The sequence below is a fragment of the Mus musculus genome, chromosome 7 (assembly GCF_000001635.26).
Source record: "Mus musculus strain C57BL/6J chromosome 7, GRCm38.p6 C57BL/6J".
Taxonomy (NCBI): Eukaryota; Metazoa; Chordata; class Mammalia; order Rodentia; family Muridae; genus Mus; species Mus musculus.
Genome location: NC_000073.6, coordinates 46,771,363 through 46,793,763, shown reverse-complemented (window position 1 = coordinate 46,793,763; position 22,401 = coordinate 46,771,363). Strand labels below are relative to the sequence as shown.

At 42.6% G+C, this 22,401-nt stretch overlaps 1 protein-coding gene across 11 annotated transcripts in view; it reads left to right on the top strand.

Annotated features, from left to right (window-relative positions):
- Positions 1–22,401, top strand: part of Hps5 (HPS5, biogenesis of lysosomal organelles complex 2 subunit 2) — a 35,600-nt gene that overhangs the window by 2,302 nt on the left and 10,897 nt on the right. For 3 of the 11 annotated variants that reach the window (XR_391343.4, XM_006540904.3, NM_001005247.2), the window contains exons 2-16: positions 2,692–2,847; positions 4,565–4,675; positions 4,772–4,836; positions 5,399–5,591; positions 7,121–7,254; positions 10,081–10,293; positions 10,550–10,621; positions 14,604–14,692; positions 15,565–15,743; positions 16,730–16,888; positions 17,813–17,999; positions 18,827–18,950; positions 20,495–20,644; positions 21,221–21,292; positions 21,583–22,157. Coding sequence is in view for 9 of the 11 variants with exons in the window: in XM_006540904.3 (XP_006540967.1) it covers positions 2,740–2,847; positions 4,565–4,675; positions 4,772–4,836; positions 5,399–5,591; positions 7,121–7,254; positions 10,081–10,293; positions 10,550–10,621; positions 14,604–14,692; positions 15,565–15,743; positions 16,730–16,888; positions 17,813–17,999; positions 18,827–18,950; positions 20,495–20,644; positions 21,221–21,292; positions 21,583–22,157 (2,431 nt within the window). In the remaining 2 variants the exon portion in view is untranslated. Of the gene's footprint in view, positions 1–2,691; positions 2,848–4,564; positions 4,676–4,771; positions 4,837–5,398; positions 5,592–7,120; positions 7,255–10,046; positions 10,294–10,549; positions 10,622–14,603; positions 14,693–15,564; positions 15,744–16,729; positions 16,889–17,812; positions 18,000–18,479; positions 18,611–18,826; positions 18,951–20,494; positions 20,645–21,220; positions 21,293–21,582; positions 22,158–22,401 lie in introns of all 11 variants that reach the window. The other 8 variants (XM_006540905.4, NM_001005248.2, XM_030242592.1 and 5 more) reach the window with 7 other exon arrangements.

The window sequence follows — 22,401 nt, the reverse complement described above, 5'->3', positions numbered from 1 at the left end:
TTGTCATGCTAAATTTTTTGGGGGGGTGGTTTTACTTATTTATTTATTTAGACTTGTTTCAGAATACAATTCTTGCAGAGGTCAAGCTGTAATAAGAATATGTTACTAGCAGAGAATAAAGCTGTATTATATGTATATAATTTAAAAAGTCACGTTGAAGGACAGGGGCACAGTCAGTGATAGGAGACATGCCCAGTATGTAAAGATCTTGGGTTTTATTCTCTAACACCAAAAATAAGGAAAACAAACCTCCACATGTTTCTGAATGCTTTCCCAAGGGCAGCTGTGCTCTGAGAAGATGAGGGCTTTGTTTCCCCCTCTGTTATCTCTAGAACAATGCCCAGCATATGAGTGATGCTCAGTATGTATTGCCTGAATGAATGTGCTTCTAAAATAGTGTCAAAAACATAAATCATAGAAAAACCAGATGCTTTTGAATTTTTCCATGTATCTGTTTGCTTTAGAATCAATCTTTCTTTCTTTCTTTCTTTCTTTCTTTCTTTCTTTCTTTCTTTCTTTCTTTCTTTCTCCCTTTCTCCCTTTCTCCCTTCCTTTCTTCCTTTCTTCCTTTCTTCTTTCTTTTTTCCAAGACAGGGTTTCTCTGTGTAGCCCTGACTGTCCTGGAACTCACTCTGTAGACCAGGCTGGCCTCGAACTCAGAAATCCACCTGCCTTTGCCTCCTGAGTGCTGGGATTAAAGGCATGCACCACCACTGCCTGGCTGCTTTAGACTTTTTAATTGTTTTTATTTTTGTGTGTATGTGGTATATGTATGTGTATGGGGACACCTATGTCCATGTGCATGTGGAGGCCAAGAAGGATACCATTTTGTGTCTTCCTCGATGTCCTTCCATGCCTGGCTTTTCTGTGGATGCTAGAGGTGCACGCTCAGGATCTCATGTTCATACATCAGGCTCTTTACCCACTGTCTCATCTCCTTGCTGCTGCTGCTCCTCCTCCTTTTCTTCACTAACTTGGTAGGTAGCAAAAGATTGGGAAGTTAGAATGAATGAGTAGAAGGTTTTGAAGTTGCTTGGCATCAGCTACGGTCAACTGCACTGAGTTCTTTGCCATAGCCACTGAGGGCAAGCCCCTTTTGGGTCCATTTCTTTCAAGCTGTTTCCAGGTAAATTTCAAAAAACAGCAGAAAACTTGCATTCTGGTCACTGGAGCGATTTGATTATAAGGTTTCCTGCTTTCATAGAATTAAACCAGGACTCACGTGCTTTGAGTGGTGACATCATATACCATCATGACACTGTGACAAGTCTATCTGTGGAGTAAAATCTCATGAGGATGATGGGAACCTCATTGTAAAGCCTGCAGGTCCTAGCATCATGTCCGTGGAGAATGCTGGACCAGTCACCAAGTGCTTTCTTTTTTTTTTTTTTTTTTTCACCAAGTGCTTTCTTGTTTGTTATGTGCACTGCCAAGACTGATTGGAAGGCAACCATATAGTTTTTGCTCATATGAAAGATGAATTGAGCATCTATGAATCTGTCAAAGACCAGCAAGATCACCAACTTCTTTTTATTTTTTTCATGGAAATTGGTGACATTTGGCCTCCTTCTCTCCCCAAAAAAGTGTACTTGAGAGCAGTTGAACAGATAAAATGGTTCATCTGGCACTTACTTACTTCCTGCTTTATATTGTTAGCTTACTCATTCCTCCCTGGTTTCTTTTGTTAAAGCTTTATTCTTAATTAATTAATTAACTAATTAATTAAAATATAGGGTGTGTATATGAATAATGAGTGTGAGTGCCACAGAAGGTAGGTGTGTGTGTGTGTGTGTGTGTGTGTGTGTGTGTGTGTGTGTATAAGTGTGTAAGTAATTCAGAGAACTTCTGTGAGTTAATTCTCCCACCAGGTGTGATCTAGGGATTAAATTTAGGTCATCTCAGACTTGACAATAAGCAAGTCTGGGCCATCTGGCCAGCCCCAAAGCCCTTATCTTTGAGGTCCAGCTCTCTGTGCTCACGTCTCAGTAGTTGCATTTGCTGTTCCGGCATCATATGCTCCAGCTAGACTAGAGAGAAGGATCCAGAGGCTTATTCCTGTGGAGCGTTGTACAACTGTTGGCAGACAACTAGGGTGTGATGAGGGGCTCTATCATTTGAGGTCTTTTTGTTTTGTTTTGTTTTTTGTTTTTTTGAGACAGGGTTTCTCTGTGTAGCCCTGGTTTTCCTGGAACTCACTCTGTAGACCAGGCTGGCCTTGAACTCAGAAATCCGCCTGCCTCTGCCTTCCAAGGGCTGGGATTAAAGGAGTGTGCCACTACCGCCTGCCCGGCCATTTGAGGTCTTTACAGATGTTGCCTCTTACTTAAAGGTATAGACAGGTGGTTTATGATACAAAGAAACACAGTGCGATTACTACTTTACCTCTGAGGAGCTTGGCCAGTTTCCCTTGTAAGTCTTACTCTGTCTATTTTTCTTACTTATATTGTTCTATAGCACAGTGGGATAGGACTATGGAGGGACTCTGAGAGTCAGTGAATGACTTGGTGTGAATGAACCTTTGCATATAATTGGTACCTAGGTTTGCCTCTCACCCCAACTTCCAGAGGTGGTTGCCTCTTTTTCTGTTGAATGTTAATATATGCTGCATAATTAATATAACTAATTGTAACATTAATATATGTTATAATTTAAAATTGTATTTTTGTAGTTTTTTTGGTTTTTGTTTTGCAGAGAGAAATTCTGTGTCTCTTACAGAACAACCGTCATCTTTCTGGCTAAATGACTTTTGTGCCAGTGATACCAGAAGCCTACAGCCATGTTCTTGCAGAGTTTGAGTCCTTGGATCCGTTACTCACAGCCCTGAGGCTGGACTCCAGTCGTCTGAGGGTGAGCTTCCATTTTGAAACAGTCTCGTGTAGCCGTTACTTTTGTTTTCATATCCCTGTTTCATGTGCTCTGCCATTCTTGCCCCTGCATTAGTTCCTTGTTTTGTGGGCTCTTGGGGCTCCTGCCTGTTGTGCCTTAAATAGCTCATTGTTTATTTTTTGAGCTATCATCTGAATTCTTTGTCAATTCTAGAATATGATACTGTTTACTTATTACTTATTCCCCCTTCTTGGTGATCTTGCTGTCTCCTCTCAAAAGGGAACATACTTTATTGGCATTGATAGTATACATGAGGATACCACATTATGTTTTGGAGTGACATGAACTACTGCAGTTACTTTGCGCGGAGTATTTTGATACAACCCAGTATAGGGAATAAGACAAAACCTCAGATTCTTGACTAAACACAGGGATGTCACAGTGAAGAATAAAGTCTTAATCAATCTCAGTCACAAGTGATTTTATTTATTTATTTATTTATTTATCTATCTTTGTTTTTTGGAGACAGGGTTTTTCTGTTAGTCCTGACTGTACTGTACTTGCTCTGTAGACCAGGCTGGCCTCGACCTCGAGAGATCCACCTGCCAGTGCCTCCCAAGTGCTGGGGTTAAAAGTGTGCACTACCACCACTCAGCATCATTTCATTTCTAAACCTTTGCTGCTGCTTCTAATCACCCACCTTTCTCTCTTTTCTTATTTTATCTTTTTCATTCTTTTCCCCTCCTTCCTTCCCTCCTTTTGTCTTCTCCTTCCTTCCTTCCTTCCTTCCTTCCTTCCTTCCTTCCTTCCTTTGTCTCACCCTATTTCCCAGACTCATTGGAAACTGTGCAGCCTAGGCTGTCCCGACTCTCTTGGTGGCATGCCTGCCTCACCCTCCTCAGTGCTGGGATTGCAGGCCTAAGCCTGATGTCTCAATGCAGGTTTCTGTCCTCTGAGAAAAGGGAAATAATAGCTAGGCTAGTGCAGTCAACAGTGGTGAAGGTCAATATCAGAAGTATTTTCAGCTGCAAGACACAGCACAGCTTACTGTCAGACACAACAGTCACTTCATCGGTAGTAGAGCTGTGTGAGAATTTTGAATGCTTGTGAGAAAACCAAGAAACAAGACCTCAGTTTCCTCAAAATACAGAATCATTCTTGGAATGTGTTTCATGCTCCTCCCAGGTATAGTAGATAGGTGTTACAGGATATTGAACCTGTTTCTTGTTAGGACATGGCTCAGCCCTTAGCACCCAATTTAATACCTCTGGCTGGAATACAGACATGCCCTTAGTAAACACTTGTAAGTGAGCAAATGATTGAAGTAGCTGTTTTGTCCCTGGTTTCCTCCACTGTAACTAGCACTGGAATAACCTGGTCAAGTTATGAAAATATGAACTGTTTAATAACTGGTTTTAACAAAGAAAAATTACACATTTATACAATTGAGCCTATTCAGGTTTTGGAGATTCAGCTAAAAGTTTAAAAGGGAAATGTTCTTTGTCTGGCATATTTCAGTATTCTAGGATTATAAAGGAGTGCTGTTACATTGTGTCCCGGGCAGGGGAGAGAAGGAAGGAAGTGAGCACAGACCTGCAATACTTAGTTCAAGTGGCTAGGTTATTTTTAAGTGTTGGGAATGCAGCCTAGGTTCTCGTGCATGCCAGGTAGGTGTCCTGTAACCGAGGTGCATCCCCAGTGCATAGCAGATCTCACGATTGTCTCCTCATGCTCTTAGTGTACCAGCATAGCTGTGTCTCGGAAATGGTTGGCGTTAGGCAGCACAGGAGGAGGACTCAATCTCATTCAGAAAGATGGCTGGAAGCAAAGGCTGTTTCTCTCTCACCGGGTAAGACCAAGGACATTCACCCACTCCCCCCCAATGTAATCAATTATTTAGAGTAAAAGAAGAATGAAAACGAACTATTCTTGTCTGATGTTCTAGGAAGGGGCAATCTCTCAGATTGCCTGCTGCTCTCATGATGATGATTATGTTGCTGTAGCTACCAGGTAAGAAACCCTTAAAGCTGACATGTGTGCTTGTCAGGATGACCAACCATCTCATCTCACCCAGCACTGTCCTGGTGTCAGTTCTGAAAGTCACATCCTGGGGATCCAAGTCTGCTCAGTGCCCAAGTCACCTGGGAGGGGTCGTTGGTCACCCTGGTGTTTGTGGAAAATGCTGATTTGAGGCAACAACATCTAAAAGGTCTTAAGAGAGAAATGGAAGAGTCGTCACCTCTCCCTGAGGAGCTGGTACACGTCTGGATGTGTCTCACGGTTCTCTCAGGGCCTGCTTCTTTTCTCAATCTTCATGCTTAAGCCTGTGCTATCTCTAATCTTGCTGAGAGAGAGTGGGAGCAGAGGATGTGCAAAACATTTGAACTCTTAAGTTCTCCTATTTTATTGGTTTGATGACCAAAACAAGGAAGTGAATACTTTGACTTGTAACTCCTTCCCCTAAGAACAGGAGTTTATATTGTATTTAATATGGCTAATATTTTGCAGTTGAGTTTTGTTTTTTGTTTTTGTTTTTTGTGGTAACTTTTTGTTGCTTGTAACTTGTCTACAGTCAAGGTCTTGTAGTTGTTTGGGAATTAAATCAAGAGCGTCGTGGGAAGCCAGAACGAATTCATGTGTCCTCAGAACACAAAGGCCGAAAAGTTACTGCCCTCTGTTGGGACACGGCTGTTCTGAGAGTCTTTGTCGGTGACCATGTGGGCAAAGTATCTGCCATCAAACTCAACACTTTGAAACAAGCAAAAGTAAGGAAACACTCCAGCTCCTTGTGTGGCCTGTGATGTAAGGTGCTAACTTGTGGAGCTTTGAATGAAGGATATACTTTTATTTGCTGTATTTTCTAGAAGCCTTGGAGAATTTATCTGTTATTGACTTGCTTCAGTGTAGAGTCCTGGGAGAAGAAACATAACTTGTGTTGTCCAAGTTACTCGAATGGACATACCAGAATATTCTGGTTCATTCATAATGACTCACCAAAGTTATTATTTGATTTCTGATACAAGTTTGATTCAAAGTACAAGTAAGCGGAACATGGTGGTGCACGCTTTTAATCCCAGCACAGGGGAGGCAGAGACAGGCTAATATCTGAGATGGAGGTCAGCCTGGTCTACACAGTGACTTCTAGGACAGCCAGGGCTACACAGACAAACCCTGTCTTGAAAAATCAAAAAGAAAAGTAGAATTGATACTACTCAAAAGGAGAAATATTGTCAGTAGGTGAAAAATTCTCCTGAATACGTTATATGCTAATATATATTTTTTTCATTCTATGTTCACAAACAGAACTTTGAGAAATTTTTGTAGTTAGGTATCAAATTATTTCACAGATTTTTATTTATTTATTTTGGTTTTTTTTTGAGACAGGGTCTCTCTATCAGTCCTGGCTATCCTGGAACTTGCTGCATAGACCAGGCTGGCCTTGAGCTCATAGAGATCCTCCTGCCTCTGTCTTCTGAGTACTGGAATTAAAGGTGTGTGCCGCCATATCCAGTCTCACAAATTTTAAGTGATGGAAACTTTTATATCCTTGTATACAAATTACATGGCTTATTTCACGTTTTTACATTTATTTATTTGTACATGTATGAGTATTTTATTAAATGTATTTCTTTGTTTTACACATTTTGAAATTAGAGTTATAGACAGTTGTGAAGAACTAGGTGGGTTCTTGGAACAAGAACAACAAATGCTCTAACTACTGAGCCATCTCTCCAGTTTCTTGTTTCTTTATTGACAGGATCTTTTTACATAGCCCTGACTTTCCTGGAACTTTCTGTGTAGACCTGGCTGGCTTCAAACAGAGGATCAGCCTGCCTCTGCATCCCAGGCGCTGGTATTGAAGGTGTGCACCACCATGCCTGACTTTTTTTTTTTTTTTTAAGATTTATTTATTTATTATATGGAAGTACATTGTAGCTGTCTTCAGACACTCCAGAAGAGGGAGTCAAATCTCGTTACAGATGGTTGTGAGCCACCATGTGGTTGCTGGGATTTGAACTCTGGACCTTCGGAAGAGCAGTCGGATGCTCTTACCCACTGAGCCATCTCACCAGCCCCCCCTTTTTTTTTTTTTAAAGTTTTCTGAACTTTTAAATTTTTTTCTTGATTTATCACAGCAGACCTTGCTTTCATAGGAGTCCTCTGGCTCAGTTTCCCGAGTACTGAGAGTACACGTGTGTGCTTCCACTCCTGGTGTATTTTGGCTTATTTCAACAGGTCAAGCAGACGAGATGGTGTGTGTTGTAAATATATTTCCTTCTCACATCCCTTTCAGGCAGCTGCTGCCTTTGTGATGTTTCCTGTGCAGACAGTACTAACAGTGGACTCGTGTGTCGTCCAGTTGGATTACTTGGATGGAAGATTACTTGTGTCTTCACTGACTCGATCCTTCTTGTGTGACACCGAGAGGTATTCATTAGCTGACCACGACATTAGCTGTGTAGACTTCCAGGCTTTTTGGGTCTAAGTTCTACTTGTCACTGAGCCAAAACCCTTTGAATAATTTTGTAGATGTTAATAAGGGGCCGTCTAAATGTAAGATGATGTCAGAGAAGAGGAGACAGAGGTAGTCTGGTGGGTGACTAACACAGGCAATCAGTGACCCCTACCCAGCAGCGTCACCTAAGCGCCAGGAGAGTGCCGAGCGCCTGCTTCCATGTGTGCGGGCAGAAAGGCTGCCTTGATTTCTGCTGTTGCTCTTTTTAAAATTTGTTGTCTACCTAATGGCATTCTACTAATGGAAAAAATTGGGTAAGGAATCACTGTAGCCTTTGCAAAGCTGACAAAATCTCACTAAAGTCTGAAGGGTGGGGGCGCAGGTACAGTGACTGGCAAAGGAATGTGCCAGAGGTGCTTGTGCAATCCCAGAGCAGATCAGGACACAGCTTAAATGAGTATTATCCGTCTCTGACAAAGTTCTTCAGCCACTCTCCGTACTCGGCAGTATTCAGTGGCTGTTGTTTTCATGCTGGCTCTAATTGGTTTGCTAGACACCCTATTTCTTAGATTATCCCTTCTTTAAAAAGTTGTTATGCAAAACCTCAAGCTTGCTCAAAAAATGTGAGAATTCTACAATAAACAAGGCCATAAGTGTGCATTTCCTGGGGTACAGCTAGAGTTGAATTGCAGTAATGTAGAACTTGCTACGGAAATAGCATGTAAGATTGCCCCCTTCCATTAGCTGCAGTTCAGTTTGGGGGATCATGGATAGCATAATAACTTAAAAAGTTCACACAATTTTTTTGTTTAGTTCTAACCTACATTCTACCCAACAAATAGCGTTCTCTAAAAACTGGGATTCCTGAGCTGGGCTTGTTGGTACATACTGTAATTCGAGTACTGGAAATAATGGAGATAGGAGGATCCAGAGTCAAACTTCTCATTGACAATCTAGTAAGCAGCCTAATAATTAAACTTAGAACGTCTTATAGTGCTTTGTATATTTCAAAGCTCCTTCTCCCCACCCCCAGCCCCCAACAGGTTTTGTTTTTTTTTTCAGTGTAACCATTTCTGGCTGTCCTGGACTGGCTTTGTGGACCAGGCTGGATTTGAACTCACAGAGATCTGCCTGCCTCTACCTCCCAAGTGCTGGGAGCAAAGGTGTCTGTCACCATGCCCAGCTATTTCAGAGCATTCTTACATCATATTATTACAGTAAAACAGTTTGTTTACAAAGGAAATAAGTGGAAGATATATATTGACTCACCGAGGGTCTTAGCAGACTCCTGCAAGAGAGCATATTAGGTCGTTCTCCAAGAAGAAGAGACCGAATTCATGAACTGAGTGAGCGGGAGCTTGCCTATAATCCCAGCTCTTGAGGACAAAGGTGGGGACTAGTGGGCAGAGTTTGAAGCTAGCCTGGACTGCTTAGTGAGACCCTGTCTGAAACAAAACTAAACTGAGTGCTTCCCATGGGCCAAACACTATATAGTAGAAATACAATTACAAAGGAGGGAAAAGACCCCTGTGTCCTGAAAACCCACAATCTACCATTTACATAGACACAGTTGCCATGTGTAATGTGGTACTTTCTGTGAAAACAGAGTATAAGACATGGATAGTTGAGCATTTCTCAAAGGAAGAATGATGCAGCCACATCATGAAGGATTTATCTGGAGACACATTTTTTTCCATATGTAGAATCTACATGTGAATAAAAATACATATACAAACATGCCTGTCTACACAAACGACCTGAAACAAGGGGAATGTTCGAGGGGAGGGAAGGAACAAACATTGTATGTTGTCTGTCATGGAGATTCTGGAATTATAGAGAGATGTGTGTATAACAAGCACGTGTGTGCATTTGTTTAACTGCATGTGTATCAGTTGACCTGATCAGAGGGTAGATGTCCAAGAGACGAGGAAGGGCTCTGCTAGGAGAGGAGAGAAGAGGACTGGGGAGGCGAAAGGGTGATGTTGGCAGTAAAGGGCTGATGGGGGGATTGCCAGTAAAGTCCGTGACATTCATGTGTCAAATGTCAGAGATAAACCCACTATTTTGTTTGCCAACTAAGAACAATTGTAAAAAGGAAGTAGTCTGAGCATATGGGAGGCTGAGGCACGAGCACTGCTGAGAGTTCACGTCCAGCCTGGCTACATAATGAGTTCTAGGTTGGCCAGGGCTGCAGAGGGAAACCCTGTTTCAAGCACACAAAACCAAAATTCAAACAGACAGGTAATGGAAACAGTAAGTAAGAGGAGTTTTTAGGAAGGCGCAAGCTGGCTGTTATCCCCTCTGTGTCCCATGAGCTCAGCTCTCACATCTATCCTGCTAACGGTACAGAATGTCCCAAGACACAGAATTTCAAAAGAACCTGGATTTTAAGAAAAGGAGTTCAGTGGATGTTTGAAGTGGGGCAGGGCCCTGGACACAGTTGGAAAGTAACTGCTTGCATGGAGTGTTTAAAGAATTGTGTTTTACCGTGTCTTGGAAAGCAGTCAGTAGGGTTCCTATGTGAACAGAGTGGTGTTAGCAGTAATGCCTTTCGGATCTGAAACAGGCCTTCCTCGTTGTGTGGATAGTAAACAGTAATGATGTGAAGAGCTTGGCTTCCTGTTTCAGAGTGGTTACAGGGTAACCATCCGTGCCATTGTTTTCTAGTGTAGTACTGGCAGAGCAGAAAGAGGAAAAGGGCATTGTGGGTAGGGTTATATGGCCATGTTGAATGTGAGTGCTTTGACATTTCTTTTTTTTGTAGGTAAACCACCTTTGTCTTTGTTTCTGGAAATTAGGGAAAAGTTTTGGAAAATCGGAAATAAGGAAAGACATGGAGAATATGGGGCTTGTTTCTTCCCCGGGCGGTGTGCTGGGGGCCAGCAGCCTGTGATCTACTGCGCCCGCCCAGGCTCCCGGATGTGGGAAGTGAACTTTGACGGGGAAGTGCTCAGTACACACCAGTTCAAGAAGCTCCTGTCAATGCCACCCCTCCCTGTGATCACTGCAAGGTAGCCGCTACATGGGACTTCCTGGAGACACTGCCTTAAAATTGGTGGTGTTGTGGGCTGGTCAAGATTTGATTCTACCTTCTAAGAGTGAGATAGAATCTTTATTAAGAGATTCAGAGAAACCAGGAGAGTCCTTAAGCAACTGTCTTTCTTGTGATTAGAGTGGCTTGAGAAGGGGAGATGTGATTTAGGTGTGTGAATTTGTCAATGCTTTTAAGTTGTGATTACATCGTTAGCTGGTGTGTTTACCTTCTAGATCAGAGCCTCAGTATGATCACACAGTTGGATCCTCCCAGTCTTTGGCATTCCCCAAACTCTTGCATCTTAGGTAAGTTTCTCCTTTGCCCCTTTTTCTTTATTCAGAAGCCACTTGGATTTATATTTAGTTTTCAATTTTTGTTGTGTGTTTGTTTGTTTGTTTGTTTGTTTGTTTTGTAAGACAAGATCTCTTCTGTGTAGCCCTGACTGTTCTGGAACTCTCTTTGTAGACCAAACTGGACTCAAACTCAGAGATCCACCTGCCTTTGCCCCCCGAGTGCTAGGATTAGTGCACTACCACCACCTGGCTTATTTTACAATTTTAAAAAATGATACTAGAGTTTGAATATAGGGCTGTGTGTAGCTAAGTTATTTCTCAACCCCTAAGTTAAACTCAAGGGGTCAGGTTAAGATTTGTTGTTGTTGCATGCTAGGTAAGCAGCCTACCACTGAGCTGAACTCCAAGACAGACTCTTGCTATGTTGCTCAGGCTAACTGTACACCATCTGCATGACTGGTGCCAGAGGGCATGAGGTCTCCTGGAGCTGGAGCTACAGACATTTGTGAGCCAGCATGTAGGCACTGGGGATCGAACCGAGGTCCTCTGGAAGAGCTGGTGGTGCCTTTTAGCACTGAGCTGTACCTCTGGCCTCATTACCAGCTTTTTAAGGTTGATTTTATGTTACGTTATCTTTGGGATGTTTGGAGGTGACTGTGTTAATATAGTATTCAGTGCATAAGAGAAATGAAGCGATCTCTTTCCAAGCCAGTAGGAGAGTTTGTAATTGTCAGGGAGCTTTCTGGCTGTCAATGCTCACTGGTAAAGGACCTCATTCTCACGCACTCCTCCGTGGTGGGGTGCTGTAGTGATCTAGTGTGCCAGTGCTGGCCTGCAGGACATAAGCACTTGTGGAGCCTGTTCTTGGAGGCTCAGGGGAACTTCAGCTCTCTGCCTTTTAGGTCCTCCAACAAGTAACTTGCATGAAAGCTCTGCTCCAGGCTGGCTCAGCTCATTCTCACTTAGGGGTTAGCTCACCTCATGACACTAGTGCAGAGTCAGGTACTGAGCAGCACAGAGTGCCACTCCTGGTGTCAGCTGCGTGTCCTGCTTGGATACATGGATATGAGCTCAAGCTCCACTTTACAGTGAGAAATTATTTATTAGTATCTCTTCTGCTACTTAATATAGCTGACTGAAAACTCAGAGAGTGACAGTGGTTTTTATAGGTACGCGGCAGTGTGGACACCGACTGGGCTCTTTCAAGGGGTACCTACCTTCTAAATATAGTAGAGATGTTAACTTAATTTCCCCACAGGTTAAAATAATACATACTCATGTCACGATGTATCTGGGGTTCCTTTCTTTTCTCTGACTCTGTCCATGTTACTGTTGAAGATTGCCTTCCTCTCTTAGGTGCTGTGGTCAGAGGCATGTGCTGTCAGGCCCAGCTTATTTGATTTTTTTTTTTATTTATATTTTTTCTTTGACTTCTGAACTGATTCTTTCAGCTTTGGTGTCCTAGTTTATTATCAGCGAAGGAATGACAGCATGAAGAGTGTATGAAGTATAAGCATGGGCTCTTAAGTCTCCTTATCTGCTTCAGTGAATCCAGGCTACTATGTCTTTTGTTTTGTTTTGTTTTGTTTTGTTTTGTTTTGTTTTCGAGACAGGGTTTCTCTGTGTAGCCCTGGCTGTCCTGGAACTCACTGTGTAGACCAGGCTGACCTCAAACTCAGAAATCCGCCAGCCTCTGCCTCCCAAGTGCTGGGATTAAAGGCATGTACCACCACCGCCCGGCTACTATGTGTTTAATATTCATTTTACTTAGGTGTGCACACACATACACACACACCCTGTATGTCGTAGGTCCTGGATGAGGTCAGAAGGTAATGTGTTGGAGCTCCCATTGATAGTGGTGGCAGCAGTGGTCAGCTGCCAGGCATGGGTCCTGGGAAGAACAGAACACTCTGATCCACTGAGCCATCTTTCCAGCCTCTGGGTTATTTTTCTCTTCCTTCCTTCCATCCTTTCTTTAATTTTTCTTTTACTATTTTTAAAATTTATTTTTATGTTATGTACATTGGTGGTTTGTCTGATGCATGTCTGTGTTGAGGGTGTCAGATCCCCTGGAACTGGAGTTACAGACAGCTGTAAACTGCCATGAACTGGGAATTAAACCTGGGTCTTCTGGAAGAGCAGCCAGTATTCTTAACTACTGAGTCATCTCTCAGTCCATGGGTCATTATTTCTAAGGCATTTTATAAATTGGGAGTCTGAAATGGCTCAGTGCGTAAAGGTACCTGCTGCCAAGCATGAATACCTGAGTTTGGTCCTTAGGATCCACATGGTCAAAGGAGAGAACAGATTCTTGCACGCTGTCTTCTGACTTCCACAAATGTTCATGGCGTATGCATTTCTGTACAAGTGGACAAAAGAAAGAAAAATAGAATTTTTAGCCTGGGGTGGTGGCACATGCCTTTAATTCCAGCATTCAGGAAACAGAGGCTAGCAGATCTCTCAGTTCCAAGACAGCTAGAGCTACACAGAGAAACTTTGTCCCAAAAAAACAAAAGCAAAACCAAAAACAAACAAAAAATGTAATTAAAATAATAAATTTTGAAAGTTGAATACCAAACGTATGATCATATTTATCTTTACCCCGTGGTTGTCTGGATCTTAAAGGTATCTTTCTAATTTTAGTGATTTTGAATTAGGACTTTTATCAGTCCCTTCATCTCTGTCCCGTTGGTTGCTTTCCATTAGGGATAGAGCTCTTGACTTTGGCATTGGCAGAATGTTTAGTATTTACACACGCACTCAAACACTGTGGCTATCACTGTTGCTTTCCTAGCCACTGAACCAGTTTTAGTACTGTTAGGTATACATAAAGGAAGCTCTGAGTGTGTTTGTTTCTGGAAAAAACAAAACAAAACCCCAGTGCGGTGCATGGTAAAGCCGTGAGTAGGATGGGTAAGAAATAGCCATGTGCAGGGCGAGCTGCTAGGCTGTCTGGGCTTCGGAGGGAAGTGGATCTTCAGATTCTTTGTGAGTGCCTACAGCAGGAGATTTCCTGCTCTGACCAGGAGAAAGGAAGATGTGTGTGCACTGTAAAACCTGCAGCTGTGACACAGTGAGTGACAGACATGAGATACATTCATATTTAGAAGAGAAAGATGAGAGGAACAGAGAGGCCAGTGGAGGACTGGGGCTGTGTAGGGAAGAAAGGACCATGAGAAAGGATCAGTTTTTGCCTGGGGCCAAGGCAATGGGGAATGGTCAAGGACTGTGGGTTGTGTAGTTAGGGAGTCCATTGCTTTTTGAGAATTCAGTAAAGCGGAGTGGTCAGGATTCCAGGAAACAGGGAGGGAGCTTCTGGGGATAAAGGAGGGAGAAGGCTCTGTGAGTTTGGAGGGAAGCTCCAGCAGTGGAGCGGCACTCCGCAGTCTAGTGTGAGGCTTCTGCCCTCATGCTGAAGGCCCTGGCTTGTTATTTACCTTCTCTGACAAAGCATACCTGCACCTTGATGGGGCTCTTAGGTAATAGGGCTGAGCCTTCACAGTCCTCCTGGCATGGCTGCCTAGTTGTTCTCAGCCTTTGTCATCTACACACACTGAGAATACTGCCTTTCCTGATGGGGACTCCTGCTGCTCTGTTTAAATGAGTGTCTGTGTGTTATATCTGAGAAGCTGAGAGAAGCTGAGTAAGTGTCATGTAAGTCCCTCTTATGGGTATTTCTTTTTCCAGATACCAGCCTTTTCTTCCTCTAGAAACTACGTGAGTGAGTGTGTGTGTGTGTGTGTGTGTGTGTGTGTGTGTGTGTGTCTAAATCTTCCCATTTAGCACCATTTGATGCTGTGTTTTTATTGGGCTTAAAAAGGAGATGGTAAGGTTTGTTCAGCTGGGTCATTGCTGTATTTTCTTTTACTTTAATAGTCAGTGAGAGATTGAGCCCAGGGAATCATAAAGTACTATACTATAGGAAACCTGAGGGTTTGGTTGTTGTTGGTTTGGTTTGGTTTGGTTATTTGACTTCTTTTACTTTCTTTTCCAGTGAACACTGTGTGCTGACTTGGACAGAAAAGGGAATTTATATTTTCATTCCTCAGAATGTTCAAGTTCTTCTTTGGAGTGAAGTCAAGGGTAATTATATTTTTCTTTCTAAGGTAACTTAGTCTCATAATTATGTGTGAAAATTAATTGTATGGTGATTCTTTTATAATGAGAGAAGTTGAAAATGCAGGGAATAATTGTGTGTGACTAACACAGAGAAAATCAGTCCTTGCGCTCTTGGTTAAAACCAGACGCACGGGAAAGTTTGCCACCGCTGCTAAGACAGTTCCTTGACGTTGGCTTTGGGGTCTTCTGAGAAAGGAGGGGGTCATCATTGATCCACAGCGTTTTCTTGTAGGTTTATCTTCCCCAGTTGAGGATGCCCCTTGCAACCTAGTTTGTTAAATTCTTTCAAGGTGTTTAGTCAAGACAGATACCTCTTCATGTATGATTAATTTTACTCACTATATTTTAAAAGATATGTAACTTCACTCTTTTAAATACTTGTTAAAACCTGTTCATGTGAACACCAGGTTGTAACTCTCTGGAATGTTCTCTAGCTCAAAGCATAGTTCCTACTTTCTCACTCGCAATTCCTTTTCATGGGAAATAGTGTATTACACGTTAGATTTTTAGATCAGAGAGCTGTGGGTTTTTGTTTTGTAATTTTAGAAAAGTATCTAAACATGATTTCTTTATTGAAGTACAAGTATAAAAAGGTGAAATTTCAGTGAGCCAAATCTTATTCACTTTATAAGTATGATTATAGCCCGTGTCAAAATGGTAGCATTTCCCAGTTCACTGCTGGGAATCTAATGTGGGACTTGGTACATTGTATAAGTGCCCTTTTACAAGCCGCATCCCCAGCGGGGGCCTTACAAAAACAGTAAATGGTGTTTGATTAATATCCTGTCTGTTAACCCTTGTGAGCTTTTTTTTTTTTTAACCTTTGTTGTTTTTAGATATTCAGGATGTAGCTGTCTACAAGAATGAATTGTTCTGTTTACACTTTAATGGAAAAATCTCACATCTTTCCCTGTTGTCTGTGGAGCGCTGTGTAGAACGCCTGTTAAGGAGAGGCCTGTGGGACCTGGCTGCTCGCACATGCTGTCTCTTCCAAAATTCTATTATTACCAGCAGAGTGAGTTAGAGTTTACTTGTGAATGTTAATTATGGGTTGGTCACACCATCCAAGCTTTCAGGATTGTTTTAAAATTACTTGTCATTATTAACCTTTCTATATGTCTTACGCATGTAGAGGTAAAGTCTCCAAAAAAGCATGGCAGATATATCTAAGGTTGGTGAAGGGTAATAAAGATGGTGTGGTTTTGATTTTAAGAAAGTATCAGCCGAGCTGTGGTGCCATATGCCTTTAATTCCAGCACTTGGGAGGCAGAGACAGGTGGATTTTTGAGTTCGATTCTAGCCTGGTCTACAGAGTGAGTTCCAGGACAGCCAGGGCTCTACAGAGAAACCCTGTCTTGAAAAAAACAAAAAACAAAACAAAACAAAAGAAAGTATCAGAGCAGGGCATGGTAAGACACTCCTTTAGACCTAGCACTTGAGAGGCAAAGGTAGGTGGATCTACATGAGTTTGAGGCTAACCTGGTCAACAAAGTGAGCTCCAAGACATCCAGAGCTAGACAAAGAAATTTGGTCTTAACAAACAAAACAAAACAAAAATCAGATTAACTTATAAATATAGTTAAACTGTAGAGCTTGTTTTTTGTTTTTAAAGATTTATTTATTCATTATATGTAAGTACACTGTAGCTGTCCTCAGACACTCCAGAAGTGGGCGTCAGATCTCGTTACGGATGGTTGTGAACCACCATGTGGTTGCTGGGATTTGAACTCCTGACCTTTGGAAGAGCAGTCGGGTGCTCTTACCCACTGAGCCATCTCACCAGCCCTAGAGCTTGTTTTAAGAGGGCTGATTGCACATATATTAACTCTTAACTCTTAATATAGAATATATTCTGACTAAGTCTTGCTAGCTTACTCAGCCTTCTCAAAACACCTGGGAAGGCTTCTTTTTGTGGGTGTGCTTTTAGCCCTTTGGCTCTTTGGCTATAGATGCAGTAAAACAGTAAACTGTTTTGTTGGGGTTTTCTTATCCTTTTATTAGGCAAGAAAAACATTGACTGCAGATAAGTTGGAGCATTTGAAGTCTCAGCTGGACCTTACAGCCTGCAGTGAACTAATTTCTCAGCTGGACGACTTGATCTTAAGGTTCGAGCCTTTGGAGTCGGCGTGCAGCAGCAGAAGAAGCTCCATCTCATCGCATGTAAGTGCTTGTCTCTCTCACTTAATTATTTAGTAGGCGTGTGTTGTAGGGAGATGGGGGACAGCTTCCAGTCGTCAGTTCTCTCCTCCTTCTGTGTAGCTTCTGAGGGGTGAACTCAGGTGATCTTACTTGGCATCAGGTGCTTCACCCACTGAGTCATTTGCTAGCTTAGTAACTTTTAAAAGTGTTTTGGATCTTACAGGGAAATGTAAGTCCAAGGGTCTTTCTTGCTTTCCATGTACTTTTTGGGGCGATAGTGGCACAGAGATGTCAGATTTTTTTGTTACTTTGACCGACTACAATGAGCTAAATAGTTTGTAAGAAGGGAAGAGTTATTTTGGCATGTAGTTTGAGAAAGTTTAATGCATGCTTGGTTGGTATTGTCCAATTTTCTGCTGAGCTCCACTTTAAAGGCTTCCCACCTCCCAGTAGCACCTTAGATTGAGCATCAATATAGAACACGTTCAGAATCCAGCATGTAGCAGGGGAGTTTTCTTCCATGATGCACAGTGAAGGAAAAGCAGGTGTGTCTTGAAGCTGCATTTGTTCACGCCACTGTTTACTGCTTGCCGGTCCCAAATGTTCTTCATAGTTTCCTGTCTAGGTGAGGTTGTTTTCAATTTGTGATTTCAGATGTTTTATGTCACCTGAGGGTCTCAGGACTATCTCATTCCTACGGCCTTCCTCACTGCCTGCTTTCCAAAGACAGGACAGGCTGAGCAGTGTGGTGGGTAGCATGGTGGCATTAGCTTATGTGACATCCCCACGCAAAGCACTCAAGCTCTTCTTTCCCTGGTGTGTGCTGGGGAGCTGTAGCTGTTGCTGCCGCTGACCTTAGACTCTAGCACTGGTGTTATTTGGGAAAAGCTGTGTTGTATTACATGGGAGAACTTTGATTTTGAGGGGAATTCTTTTCATTTTTAGGAAAGTTTTAGCATCTTGGACTCTGGTATTTATCGTATCATCAGTAGTAGAAGAGGCAGTCAGTCCGACGAAGATTCTTGTTCCCTTCACAGCCAGACCTTCTCAGAAGATGAAAGGCTTAAAGAATTTGCCTCACACCAGGAAGAGGAGCAGCCAGAGCAGGGCTGTGGTGCCAATAGGAATGAAGGTGATGGGTGTGTCTCTTGTTGGTCACTGACAAGGAGCAGTTGCTCTCTGGGAATTGACAAGATAATGTTATACAGAGTTTCTGTCAGGTCTGAGTAAAGTTTGGCATGTTAGAGACTAGCTGCCTGTAGACCTGCTGGTCACTAGAAGATGGTGACACATAGGTTGTCTTTTTTTTTGTTTGTTTTTTGTTTTTCAAGACAGGGTTTCTCTGTATAGCTCTGGCTGTCCTGGAGCTCACTTTGTAGACCAGGCTGGCCTCGAACTCAGAAATCCGCCTACCTCTGCCTCTCGAGTGCTGGGATTAAAGGCGTGCGCCACCACACCCGGCACATAGGTTGTCTTTAACCTCTTGTTTGGACTAACATTTGTAAAGGGCCTAATTTGGGTCATGCATCAAAAATGCTGGACAGGTTAAGACAGATTATTAGCCAAAATAATGACGCTTTTTACCCTCACTAACCACATTATTTTCCACCAGGAATGAAAGATGGCTCCAGGTTTGGGAGCCATTGCCTTCCCTTTTCAATGCTCCAGCATTCCTGTGACTGAACTGTTGAGAAGAGATTAGTAGAAACTCTAAACTACCTTTGTGGCTTATGGGGATTCAGGGTTAGTAGTTGGATGAAGGTACCTGGCTCCGTGTTTCATGTGGACCATCCATGCATCCCATAAACCTGTGTTCTGTGCTCATTTGTATCTGGGTCGGTTATGATTTTGGTATTGAATCCTTCATTTCCTTTGGTTTATTCATTTCTGAATTTGTTTAGCTTTTTAGAAGTCTTCCATGTGATTAGATGTTTGTTTTTCCCTTCTTCTGTTTATCAGAGAGTGCTTCCCACAGTCCAGTGATGTCTGAGGTAGATAAGAGTGAAGCTTTTCTGCCCTTCAGCATTGCACTGCCATTTCGTTCTCCATCTCCCCTCGTGTCTCTTCAGGCTGTTAAAGACAGGTAGGTGAACCATCTTGCCCTTTAACCCCATTTCTCACTTGGCTTTACTTGTCAAATGACGTGTTGAGAAGGAAGACATTTTAAATGATAAAAAGAAGGCCTCTTAAGTTACTTCTCTAGTCACCAGTTACTATAAACTACTAATTTCTCCTTTTAACCTTGGGGAATTGAGTGTTCCTCTTCATTTGCATAGCTGAGTATTTAGGTTGTTGTAGATGAGCCCCCACTTCCACCCCAGACACAGCAAAGATGAAATACTTTGGTCTCATCTCTGGTGTATGCTGTAGTGTGTCCACGTAGAGGAAGAAGACCACCGTGTCTCATCAGTTCTCTGCTGTGTGGATTCCAGGGATGTCACTCGTCTTGTCAGGCTGGGCGGCAGTGCCTTTACCAGTGCAGCCGCTTTGCGGCCCATTTGCTTTTTCTGTGTATGTGAAGATTTTTGTGTGAGTTTTATGTGTACTATGTGTATGTGGGTGCCTGTGGGAGCAAAGCCATGCTGGGTCCTCTGGAACTGGAGTTAGAGGTGCTTGTGAGCCTTCACGTGAGTGCTAGAAGTGAACCCAGGTTCTCTAAAAGAATATTAAGTACCTTTACTTGCTGAGGTGTCTTGCTGGCCCTTTAAGTCCTTGATCCTTTCTCACTCAATGGGTCAGAATTGGAGGATTTTTTTTTTCCCTTCTTGAGGCATATCCTCATTACATAGCTCTAGCCGACATGCAACTCCGTATGTAGAATGGGCCGGCCTCAAGCAGAGATCCACCTGCCTCTGCTTCTCGAATGCTGGGGTTAAAAGTACATACCATCATCTGGGAGAAATTGGAAATTTTTGAAAATGTTTCCAGTCTTGGCCCTGAGAATGAATGAGAAGATGTGTCTTCTGCTCGGCTACTTGCTCGAGTCCTGCTGAGTGCACATTCTTCTTGTCTGTCCTTCTGTATCTGTTGTGAAAAGTTGGGAGCTAAGTCCCATGAGGTGATCCTTGTTCTTCTCTGACTAGAAAGTGGCATATGGTCACATGTTTACCTTGCTTGAGTTGAAGGAGGCATGACATTGCAGGAACAACTGGATTAGAGACCTGCCCCTCAGCAGTGACTCACTAATCTCAGGACAGGGGCTTGTTGTTGTTGTTGTTGTGTTTTTGTTTTTGAGACAGGATTTCTATGTGTACCTTTGGCTGTCCTGAACCTTGCTCTGTAGACCAAGGTCAGCATTGTCCCAAACTCACAGAGATCTGCCTCCTGACTAAAGGCTGGAATTAAAGGCATGTGCCACTACCACTCAGCTTCAGGGCAGTTCTATAAACACAGTGAATCACTTTATCGTAAGTTTATATGAGACTCATGTGAAATGTGGTTGATTAGAGAAATTGTTATGAGCAGAGTCTGTCTTTTTATTAAGTTCAAGCTGGCTTAATAGTACTAATGCAAACAGAAACATCAGAAACAAGTGTTAGAGCAACTATGATATATAACTAGTGTTATATATCAACTCTGACAGTGTTGATATAATTTCATGTTAGATTTTTGGTATTTGACTTCCAGTGTTTCTAGCTTTGTGCGTAAAACTACTGAGAAGATTGGCACCCTTCACGGAAGCCCCGAGCTGAAAGAGCCTTTTGAATCCAAGGATGCTGACCGAGCACATGAAGAGGAAGTGAGTGCAGTCACCTGCCCTCTGGAGGAGGACACTGAGTAAGCTTGTGTCTGAGTCTAGAATGCTAGGGCAACTGGCAGTGTGCAGAAGCCATAGACAGTACTGTGGGAGACCCTGTATGTGTGACGCTGCTCATCGAAGACTGTTGCGTAGCGCAGAATCTGCAAATTCCACAGTTTACAAAGAATTAATTACTGTTGAGACAGAACTTCAGTCTCAGACCTCATTCACCTTCCGCCTTCTCTGTCATCTTGACACATTTCTGGAATGACAAAGGAGTGCTAGATTAAGAGGAGGTGACTAAGATCAGGTTGTGTCCTAGCCTTCTGACTAGCTGTAGCTTCACATCTTTAATGCTGTCTGGCCTGTCAGCTCTAGGATGTGCTATTGCTTGATGAATTAGAACAGAATATTTAATGAAGATACGGGTTGATGGGGAGTGACAGGGAGACTCTTTAAGGCAATGCAACATGAAACATACTTGCCATTTAGTAAGTACTAGAAGTCTTGGTCTTAAGAAAGCTTTGAACAAACAAAAAAAAAGACAAAATAAGAAAGCTTTGGTTGCCCCTATTGCCTGTGAGTAGGATTCTTTCTTTTTCATGCTTTTCTAGGGAGAAAGAAATTCATCAACCTCCTAAAGAAGACAGGCTTCAAGAACTCACAGCAGCGACAGCAGAAGCAATGTGAGTGTGGAAGGTCTACAGTGCGTGGGGGTGGCCTTTGCACTGCATCTGCACTGGTCTTGACTGTCTAGGTCAGAGGTAGCCTCATTTGCAATGGATGTTCCAAAATTAGTAACGTGCTCCAGGGTCAGTGTTGTCTGCCTTGTAGGCTTGCAGGAAAATTGTCATTTAAAATGCTCAAAAGCAACATTTATTCTATATGAGTATGCTTTAATCAGTTAAGTTTGTTTAAATTGTTTAAAAAAAAAAAAAACAAATGAAACAACTTTACATTCATCTCTTTTATATAGGACCAAGTTATTGGACCCTCTGGTTCTGTTTGAGCCCAAGGTGCTAAGAATGGTTTTACTTGAGTGGCTTTCACAGTTAGAGAAAACATTTGCCATGAAAGACTTCCCCGGCATTTCCAATACCAGCAGTCCAACCGTGAAATCAAACTTGGGTGCACACCTCCTCGGTGAGACAGAAAAGAGAGTATTAGATGAAGAGAGTGGAGAAGGAAGAAGGGTCTCTTTAGTCACTGAAGAAGCTGGAGGTCAGATAACCTGTGACCCTGTAAGCAACCTCAGTGAGCCCTCGGCTGACCGTTTTCGAGTATGCTCTCCATACGCCATCACAAACAGCCTTCAGAGGGACCTGGCGGAATTGACAACGTTGTGCTTGGAACTGAATGTGTTGACTTCAGCAATGGAAAGCGTAGGTGGGCATGTGGACCGGGCTTCACAGCAGCTCTCTCCAGAAATCCTGGCTTGTCGTTTCCTAAAGAAGTACTTTTTTCTTCTGGACTTGAAAAGAGCAAAGGAGAGTATCAAGCTCACTTACGACAGCCCTTGCGTTTGGGACACTTTTGTCGAAGGACTAAAAGGTAACTATCAGGTGGCATTGCCAAATGTAGAGGTATTTTATAATGTGGGCACTTGACAAAAGATTTGGCTAGAACTCTCTGTCTGGCCAGACTCTCTTCTGTTTTCTACTCAACTCTTTTAAAAAAATACGTATTTGTATGTATGTGTGTATGCCTCTGATACATGAAAATACACACTAATCATAAATGAAGTTACTTTTTACATTAACATAGAAAGTAAGGGGTTTCATCATGGCATCTTCGT